At 38.8% G+C, this 10,484-nt stretch overlaps 1 protein-coding gene across 1 annotated transcript in view; it reads right to left on the minus strand.

The window, feature by feature from the left end:
• C1H1orf87 (chromosome 1 C1orf87 homolog) overlaps nt 1–10,152 on the minus strand; it is a 128,287-nt gene extending 118,135 nt beyond the window's left edge. Inside the window, 1 exon segment of the mRNA XM_065884333.1 lies at nt 10,046–10,152. Within this exon segment, the coding sequence (XP_065740405.1) occupies nt 10,046–10,152 (107 nt within the window).
• Between the last annotated feature and the right edge of the window lie 332 nt (nt 10,153–10,484).

Consider the following 10,484-nt stretch of genomic DNA (forward strand, 5'->3'; position numbering starts at 1 on the left):
ATTTTCAGTTTCTCATCTGTGAGATTAGAAAAATAATACTTAGCAAGATAAGCTGTATAAAATATTTAGCACCGAGCCTGGATTCCCAGTCAGCCCATGACAAATGGTAATTTTATTTTAGTCCTAAGTTAAAGTGCTATCTCCTTTATCAACACCTTTCTCATCACCCAGGTACAGAAGGGGTGCTCTTTCCTTTGGATCCCCAAACTTTCTTTGTTGATAGGTAAAACTAAAGTTTGAAGGATCAACATTTCACAGTTCATAGGAACTGAGGAAAACCTATTTAAACAGATAAAAAGACAGAGTTCATGTAATCTCTCCCACCACCTTGTTATTTACTAATAATAGTAAATACAAGTTATAGAAATCACCCACTTTAAAAAAAAAGCAGATTAATTCATATTTAAAATCTGCTCTGATAAAGCACAATTCTTTGGAATCACATTCCTTAATTTTACAAAAAAAAAAAAAAAACCCAAAAAACCCCAAACATTGTTGTATCAAAGTGTCCTCAGGTGAATTATACCCAGGAGCTGGCCAGACTGTGCTGTTTTTAAATCTTTGAGCCAACAATTTCAACTATAGGCTTGAAATTGAATGTTCTTTGCACTTGCATTCTCCTCTGTTTCTAAGCAAGGTAATTGTGCAACTGCCTGGCCTCTTCATCAATTATCTCCATGCTTTAAGGCACAGCTCTGAGCCAGGTTTTCCATTCATGCTCTGAGATCCTCGAACGGCTCCTACAGTTCTTCTCTCTCTGTAACATGTTCTGGATACATCCGCAGGGTCTATGGGAACCAGGAGCAATAATGATTGCTATAGGGGTTTTGTTTAATTAGATTGAACTAAATCAGTGGTATGTAAAGAGACCATGGATTTGAAAAGTGTACTATAGGAAAGGAGGGGAGGAATGAATAGGCAGAGCACAGGATTTTTAGGGCAATACTACTCTGTCTGATACTATAATGGTGAATGCGTGCCATTATACATTTATCCAAACCCATAGAATGTACAACACCAAGAGTGAACTTTAAAGTAAACCATGGACTTTCAGTGATTATTATGTGTCAGTGTAGGTTCATCAATTATAACCAATGTACCACTCTGGTGAGGGATGTTGATAATGGGGAAGACTACGCATGTGTGGAGGCAGGAGGTATATGGGATGTCTCTATACCTTCCTTTCAATTTTGCTGTGAACTTAAAACCGCTGTAAAAAATAAAGTCCTAAAAAAAGTGTACTGCATAAAAATAAATCTGTGCTTTCTCAAAATTATAAGTGGTTAAACTATATGTGGCAAGGTATTATGTTATCTCTTTATAGAAAGTTTCCCTGTACGTATACAAGAACTTATGTTTTGTTTTGCTCTTAAACCAAACTAGGATTATAAAGTTTTGTGATCTTTTAAAATTTTTCCAGTTGACAATATAATGTGGATACCTTACGCATCAATGTTTATGTATCCACAAGAACATTTAAAGTGTCTAGATAGTATTTCATTGTATAGATATACAAGAGTTTATTTAACTAGTCCTCTATTATTTGGGAATATTTACTGTTCTCAAATTTTTACTAGTTTAAATATTGCTTCTCTGCTGGACATTCTCCTTTTCTCCGACTTCCTTGCGTCCTCATCCACCCTGAGAAGCTGACCTTTGTGGACTGATCAGCTGGTCAGCTCCCATGTCTTCTGATTCTGGCCCTGGCAGGAGACTGGTTCTCCCTGCAAGAGTGTCTCAAGCTACTTGTGTCTTCTGCCCAAAGGTCATGATTTTCTCCAGGTGGCCTGAGTTACAGAATGCTTCCATCTCAATAACATTCCCCTTTTCCTATCTCTGCAGACCTTGCAGCTGCTAGCCCATGATTCCTGTATTATATCTTGCAATTCTTTTACTCTTGTAAACAAATCCTCCTTGAATCATCCTAATTTGAGTTATGTAATCTGTTTCCTACTGGACCCAGACTTGTATATGCCTGTGTACATTTTTGAAACCAAACCATTACATCTACCCATAATTATTTCCACAGAATTGATTCACAGGTGGTGATTTGATGCCAAAGTACATACACTTTTAAGGCTTTTTATAATCTAAAAAACGATAGCATATGAGTACTCTTTTTCCTAAACCCTTGTCAACCTGGGTATTTCCATTATAAAAACATTTCCAATTTGATTGTTAGAAAATAATATCTCACTGTTGTTTAAACTTCTTTCATTACCACTCAGGTTAATTCCCCACCCCACTCCCCCAACCATACATATATATCTAGTGTTCATTTTTATTTCTTCTTTTGTGAATTGCCTGTCTAGATCTTTTGCCAGTTTTTGAAACTGGGCTGATCATCTTTTTCCTATTGATTTGTAAGGGCTCTTTATACATTAAGAGGATTAATTTTTTCCTGTCATATATGTTGTAAATAGTGTTTTGTTTTTGCCTTTTACTATTTATTATATTTTTGGAAGTGTAGAATTTCAAATGGTAAAGTAACAACTTTTACCTCACAGTCTCAAGATTTAAGATCAATGGCCACCTGTTTTTTATACCATTGATTTGACATTTACTCACATAAAGCCCTATACTCTAATTTAAAGCTCTATGCCTATGTCTTGGGCTGGAGGCATATGTCCCAAACAGTATCTCATGCTCCTTTTTACTTCTCACAGTGTCTAGAATAATAATAATAACTTAAAACCTATTGTAGAAGGTTAATAAAAAAGAAAAAAAAACAGTGGAAAGGGCATAGGAGAAGTATGATTTTTAGCATATTACTTCATTTCTTTGAACTTGTGAAAACATAGACAACTGTTTGTGCTCTGATATCGTTCTGTTTTAGGGACAGATTGAGTTCATGGATAGTAAGGTAATATGTAGATTATATAGCAAGAAATACAATAAACAAAGATAAAGTATTACAATTAGTTATTTCTTAAAAAAAAATAAGTAGGTATTTGAATTTTTAAATCACTAAGTTTATCCAGGATTTATGTAGGGACTATAATTGATTATTGCTACCATCTCCTGCCTGGATTACCATAATGACTCCCTAAATGGTCTCTCTCATTTTACTCATGCCTCTTCCAGTGTATACTCCACTCAGCAGCCAGAACCATCCTTTAGAAAGCATAAATTCGATTGTGTCCTCCACTGCTCTCAATTTTCCCATGTCTTCCCTTTCTACATAGAACAAATCCAGAGTTCCTACCAGGGACCACATGGCCCATGATCTGAGCCCCGAGGGCCTCCCTGATCTCATTTCCTATGCCCCTCCCCCTGTTCACTAGCTCCACCAACTCTGGCTTCCTTGCTCCATAGTTTACTCTCTGTGTAGAACTGTGGAGGCACAGGGATGGTGATGAACACCTGTGGTGTCGCTTGGTACAGACTGACTCTCATGGGTGGAAAATCAGCAGCTACGCAGCTGCCCTGATCTCTGGGTGCTGTGCTCCTGGGAAGTGACACTTTGGCACTTTGTATGAAGCAGGCATAAGGCAACCTAGTACCAAAAAAATCTGCTTAGACTCCAGATGCTCAACTTAGGTGCTATTTGTAGCAGTTGTTGGGGAAAGCCAAATGTTCAATATCTGGAGAACTTGGGGTCTGTGGGAAGTTGCAGCCTCTTCTTCTGGGGCAGGAGAGGGAAGAAGAAACTACTACTTTTATGGAAACTTGGAATCTGGTGAGCCACACCCACTGGGATAGAGTTGGGCTAGTCTTAGCCAGCTCACTGCTAGTTAACCATGGATAAGTTTCATTGCGTAGTTCTGACTCATCTCTTAACAGTCTCAGTTAAATGCCATTTGCTTAGAGACGCCTTCTGGAAACATCCCTTGTGATTCCATATACCCTTATGACCCTCCTCTATTTTTCCTCATTGCACTATCCTCACTCGAATGATCATTGTTTACCTGTTTGTTGTATGTCTCCCATCACTAGAATTTTAGGTAACCTGCTGTGTCCCTAAGGCTTGACACTCAGCAAGTACTCAATTAATGTTTTTTAACTGAAAAGATGTCAATTCCATATATGCATTAATTTCTAAAACTGTTAACATTAACACTTTAAAAGAGTTCAAGAAACTCAAAAATATTGTATTAATGTGAAGGGCTTTGAGGGATTAAAAAGTGACAGAATATGGGCTCCATGAGAGTCATGTGGAAAAATAAAGAATTTTATGTTTATTGGCTCTAAACATCAATGTACATTATTACAAACATTTGCTATTCTTTCCCATAACATCTCGGAGTCAGCTTCCCCCGTGCTTAGCAATTCTATACCAACAGCCATGTAACTATGGAATAAAATGCTTTGGGTCATTGATTCTTGGCATGGGAAGGAACTATAGAGTCCAACTTTATTCACCAGAAGCATCTCTACTCACAGGAGTTTCTTGAAAGGGACCCAATTCCTCTTTTATTTAACAACTCAATTCCCAGATTCTATAAATGTTCCCCTAGGCCACATGTCACACCCTGGAGCTTCCATAATGCCACCTCTTTAGTGCTTGCACCTTTAGTGTGCCAGGATCCCTCCTAAAATGTGGCATCCGGGATAAAGCATAGTACTCCCAGGTGACAGGTCTAGTTCTGAGTATGATGCCTGCCTCCTGCCCCACCCCCCATTCCTCTATCTGGACACCTTTGGCTCATGCTAAGCTTAAACCCAAGTGTACAGGGGAAAACCCTCCATTTTATTCTCCACTCTACTCTCTACTACTACCACACAGTACTAGTCATCAAATATGTGTGGGTTTTCCCCACTCTAAGCAGTTCTTTGACATCAGCTGAGGGTCCTACATTTCAATTCCGTTCTGACACTATCTACCTGGAGTTAGCACTGATGCCACAGGATAAGGGCTCAGTCACACAAGACTGCCCTGCCCCCTTCAGGTGTCAGTCACAAGTCCAGGTTGTTACCTATATTTCTGACAGGGTGGCTATAAATTAGGATTCCCACAATTCCCTCCTCAGGTTTGATGAATTTGCTAGAGTGCCTCACAGAGCTCAGGAAAACCATTTACTTGCTAGATGACTGGTTTACTGTAAAAGGATACAACTCAGGGACAGCCAGATGGAAGAGATGCAGAGGGCAAAGTATTTGAGGAAGGGCATGGAACTTCCATGCATTCTACAGACATAACACCCTCCCAGCACATAGATGTGTTCAGCAGGCTAGATGCTCTCTGAACCCCATACCTTTGGGATTTTTAGGAGGCTTCATCATGTAGTTATGATCAATCATTCACTCAGTCTCCAGCTTTGCTTCCCTCTAGGAGGATAGTGTGGTGTCAGGCACTGAAAGTTCCAAGATTTTAATCATGGCTTGGTCTTTCTCGTGACCAACCTCCACCCTGGAGCCACCCAGGATCCCACCAAGAGTATCCTCATTAGAACAAAGGACACCTTATCACTCAGGAAATTCTTAGGGCTTTAGGAGCTTTGTGTCAGGAGCCAGGGTCAAAGATTAAATAGTAGAACAAATGATACTCTTAGTACTCTTATCTCTTAGGAAATTGTGAGAGTTTTAGGAGCTCCATGCCAGGAGCTGGGTGGGAGCAGAGACTAGTATGTATCCTTTTTTTAAATTGAAAAATTTTTTTCATTTTTTATTTTCTGGCTGCACTGCACAGCTTTCGGGATCTTAGTTCCCCAACCAGGAATCGAACCCGGGCCTTAGGCAGTGAAGGCACGGAATCCTAACCATTGGACCGCCAGGGAATTCCCAGAGACCAGTATGTATTCTATTACTTCACAGCAAGTAAAATCCAAACATTTATTCTATATAATCACTTACATGTACCCTTATCTAAAGACATACTTTACATATATTTCTCTTGATTTTATCTTGCTGGTTTTCGCTCATTTTCCTGCCAAGTCTTCCCAGCATTCTACTACTTACCTGTTTACTAAAGTGATTTGTCTATCTTCCTTCAGTTGGGGATTTCAAAAAATGTTGACTAAGAACAGGGTCACACATAAATCCTCTCAACCTCTCCACCTCCGACATATTGTGTTTACATCCATTGTTCAGTCACTACCAGGTTGGTATGTCGCCTATCTTAATACTATTCAGTCCAGAATTCTCTGCCTTATTTCAAGGCTTTGTGAGAAAAATGTGCCTAATGACTCACTGAAATTAACCAATACTGTGCTTTATGATTCCCTTCATCTGCACTGCAGTAACCTCATCAATAAAGAGAACGCGGTCAGTTTAGCATGCTCTGTTTTTTAGTCAACATGCACCAACCCTTAGTGACCATCACCTTTGTGTTTTGTTCTCACATCTAATATATTTAATTCTTTGGCCTGTAATTTTGCCAGGGATTGTCCACAAGCCTCAAGTTCTGTGATTTCATTACCAACTTTTATCTCCTTTTAGAAAATGAGACATTTGTCTCAAGTCAGCTGGCATATGTTCTTCTGGATCAGCTATCAGATGACTCATCAGGGTTCCATAGTAATATCTTCGTGTTATTTTAGCAACATGGGCCTTTAGACTTGTATTTAAAGCACTAAGAATTGTCTTTCTAGATCTTCCCTTTTCTTGGCATCTATTGTACTCTAATTCATTCATTAGGCTTTCAATATGTACAAGACTTTGCACTCAGTGCTGAGGGTACAGTTGTGCACACAGAATTTACAGGTAAATGGGGGGAACACAGAAATGCATAGGAAATTGTCAGAGTGCAATAATCCCTACGAATGCTATGGGAGCCTGCAGGGGGAGGGAGGCAGGCAAATCTGAGGCTGGTGATGGTGGCACTTCATTAGATTTGCATTTTAAAAAGATGGTGCTAGCTATACTTGAGAATTGGGCTTCTCAAACACGAATGTTGCATAGGCCTCACCTGGGAATTGACAACAGTGCAGATTCTGACTCAGTATGTCTGGAGAGGGGCCTGAGAGTCTGCATTTCTAACAGACTCCGGGTGAGGTTGATGTTGATGGTCCATAGACTATCCTTTGAGGAACAAGGATTCAGAGAGTGAATGAGAGAATGAGATTAGAGGCAGGGAGCAGGGTTGGAAGGCTGGTGTAGGGATATATGAGGAAAACGATGATGGCACAAACTGAGGGACACCTGTTTTACTCTTTAAGCCTGTACCTTGATCTTTTTTGTGAAAAATATGTATTCTAAGTAGGCATTGAGTATTTTCTGTTCATCTCCTGCTAGTAAGTGTCCAGGCTTAACTAAAAAAAGTTGGAGGGAGTGGTATTCCAGTCTTAATTCTTAATAAGTGGCCTGACTTTAAGTTCACTGAGGCCTCAGTTGTCTCACCTCATCTGTAAAATGGGAGACTGGTTGTTATGGGTTATGTGCCTCCCCGCCAACTCATATGTTGAAGTCCTAACCCCCAGTATCTCAGAATGTGACCTTATTTGGAAATAAGGTGACTGCAGATGTAATTAGTTAAGATGAAGCCATGTTAGAGTAGTAGAGTTATAAGCCAACTGACTGGTGCCCTTATGAAAAGAGGAAATCTGTACACAGAAACATATATAGGGAGAGGCAAGGAGAGAGACCTGGAACAGAAGGATCCTTCCTGGGCACCTCAGAAGGAGCAGGGCTCTGCCGACACCTTGGTTTCGGCTGACTAGTCTCCAGAACTGTGAGACAATACATTTCTGTTGGTCTAAGCTACCCAGTTTATGGCATTTTCATTCAGCAGCCCTAGCAAACTAATAGACTGATTTGTACCTTGAGGATCACTTCTCTGTCTGATATACTATCCATCTTTTCCACACATCCTATAAGAAATCTGAACTAAATGTGGTTACACGAGAATAGTTCTATTTTTCCATCCATTATTAATTTGTAATTTTTTTAAATCTAGATTTTCCTTATAGAGACTTCTTCTTCTTTTGGCTTTTACTTATGTTTCTTATGTACATTTTTTACTTATGGGCTCAATGATTTACCCCAAAGAAAACACCTTCTTGAAGCCCTGGCTGAAAGGTGTAGATGTAGCATGATTAAAATGTTTTTTAGAGTCAGACTTTGGAACATGCAAAGGCATGGTAGTGGTGGGTCTGTCTTTAACTCAGCAACAAGAAGCCTCTTGAGATTTATTTATTTTTGAACCATACAAAAATATTTTAGGAAAGCTTGTTAACTGTCCTATGTCATTCCAGCAACAGTAACATCAAGTCCATAGAAACAGAAACAGAAAACTTATTTTAATATTAAAAAAATAACAATTGTTTTATTGTCTGTGTCATAGAAGAAACAGAACTTTTATTTCCAATTAATGTAGTTGACGTAATGTACTCTTAATTCCTGAATCTAAAGTTTAAAGAATAAAGAGAAATAAATACAGGTACCTTCTTATAAGACAGATGGAATTTTTCTCTACTTTAAAAGGACAAGGATACTTCCTCCACCTCCCACCCCCATTAGGAACGTATTAGACTCTGATACCCCTGGAAAAAGGAAGGGGTTGGGGATGAAGGGGTTAAACAAACAACCTCAAAGAGGAATGGAAATTAGTAGAATTGCAATGTCTTCCAGGTAGAAGGAGAATTGAGCAAGGCATTCCAACTGATCTTATTTACTTTTCTGGACAACGACTGGGATTTGTCAAGATCAGCAGATCTTGAAATAATCACTTATCACAGTATCTTAGTTTCTTCATCTACAAAACAGAGATAACCTGGCATAGAATATAAAAGGGATGCCAAGTGTTTCATAGAAAGAGATTTGATTTTTTACTTAATGTCTTGTATCCATGGAAAGATTTGCCTCAATAATAGTAGCAGAACCATTTTTTAAGCACATTGAATATACTTCTAGGCACTGGAAAGATGTTTTGCATACTTTTTCGCATTTGATCCTCACAACAACCCTACTAGATAGATGGATTTTATCCCCAGTTGATAGAATCTGAGGCCAGAGATGTTAACTCACTTTCTCAATGTCAAAAGTCTAGGAAGGCACAGAGCCAGGATTCAAACTCACATCTCTCAGGTCTGTAGGGATCTCAAATATATGACTCACGTGCTGCAAAGCTCACTTCCTGTGCCATGACAGACATTACTAATTGATTACAGTACTCACTTTGGAATCTCTTAGGGCAACCGTACTGATTGGTGGGGAGGTAAAGCCCATTTGCCCTTCTAAAGCCTATACTCCATAACAGTAGTCCTCATGGCCTCATCTTCAGGGATTCTGATTTAATAGGTCTTGGGTTGAACCCCACATCTTTATTTTTAAGGACTCTCTGGGTGATTCTGATGATAGCCAGGTTTGGTGTCCACTGCTTTCTGAACCTATGTTCAATGAGGTTAGATCTTTTTGTTTCTCTATTTTTTTGGTCTATGGGTTTCTGAAATAGAGGAAAGAACTAAGGAAATCACTTTAGGAGGGAAAGGCAATTATTAACAGGCTGCTATTTATGGAATATCTACTAGATGAAAGGCAGGGCTAGTATCTTCTTTTTCTTATGCAAACCACCAAAACTCTGGAAGGAAGAACTGGTCATACTTTTCTGTGCCAAACATCTAGAGAATTTTAGTGATATATGAATGTCCCCCTTCAAGTGTGACTGTGATGAGTTTAGAGGAAGAAAGCCCTCTTAGTTATGTTCTGAGAAGCCCCTATTGGAGGAGTATGGATTATGAAGAAAAGTAAGTGAAACTCTTACAATTGATGACTCATTACCAATCCCCCTCCTTTAATTCATAACAATTTGATTAACAACCTTCCCCTCTCCCTCCCCACCCCCCAAAAATGACTAAATGTGGTAGATTACAGACCTGATGAGAAGAAGCAGCAATGCTCCATTAATATTTATAAATGTCTCAATGCTTATATTTCCCATCTATTTGGAAAATCAGCCCAAGTAATTAAGGAGTATGGGGAACTACAAAGATGAAAACTTTAGGAAAACACTGTGCATAGAAGTTATCAACACTATTTTACTTTTACTGTTTCATCTTAATGACTTAATTTTCCATGGACAGCGTTTTTAAAATGTAAATTTCTGGATTAAAGAAAAAACTTCATTATCATCCAAGCAAAACAGGTATTTTTCAAATAGTAAACTTACATCTTTGGCTTCTCCACAAGGTATCAAAAGTGTTTACTTCCAATGATTTTCACCATCATCTCAGGCATTGCATTTGATCCACGGGCAGCCTTCCAAACTGAAGACATAATTCTCAAAACCTCTTCAAATCCTTGGGGGTGGAAAATAAGTAAAACTCTTTCTCTGGATTTTCCACTAGGCAGCTGTAGCATCCTTGTCAATAATAACAACAACAATAATAATAGCGAGACCAAGTGCTTTACCTATATTATTATTTCAGTATTTCTAATAAAATCATGAGAAAGTTACTCTTAATTACTATTATCATTCTTGTCTTACAGTTGAGGGAACAGGCATAATGTAGCTAAGTAACTTATCCAATGTCACATAACAGTAATTAGCAGAGTTGGGAATTCCACCTAAGAGGGCTGTAAAACTGGTTGACAGCCATTCGGTGACC

Source organism: Phocoena phocoena, chromosome 1 (genome assembly GCF_963924675.1).
Source record: "Phocoena phocoena chromosome 1, mPhoPho1.1, whole genome shotgun sequence".
Classification (NCBI taxonomy): domain Eukaryota; kingdom Metazoa; phylum Chordata; class Mammalia; order Artiodactyla; family Phocoenidae; genus Phocoena; species Phocoena phocoena.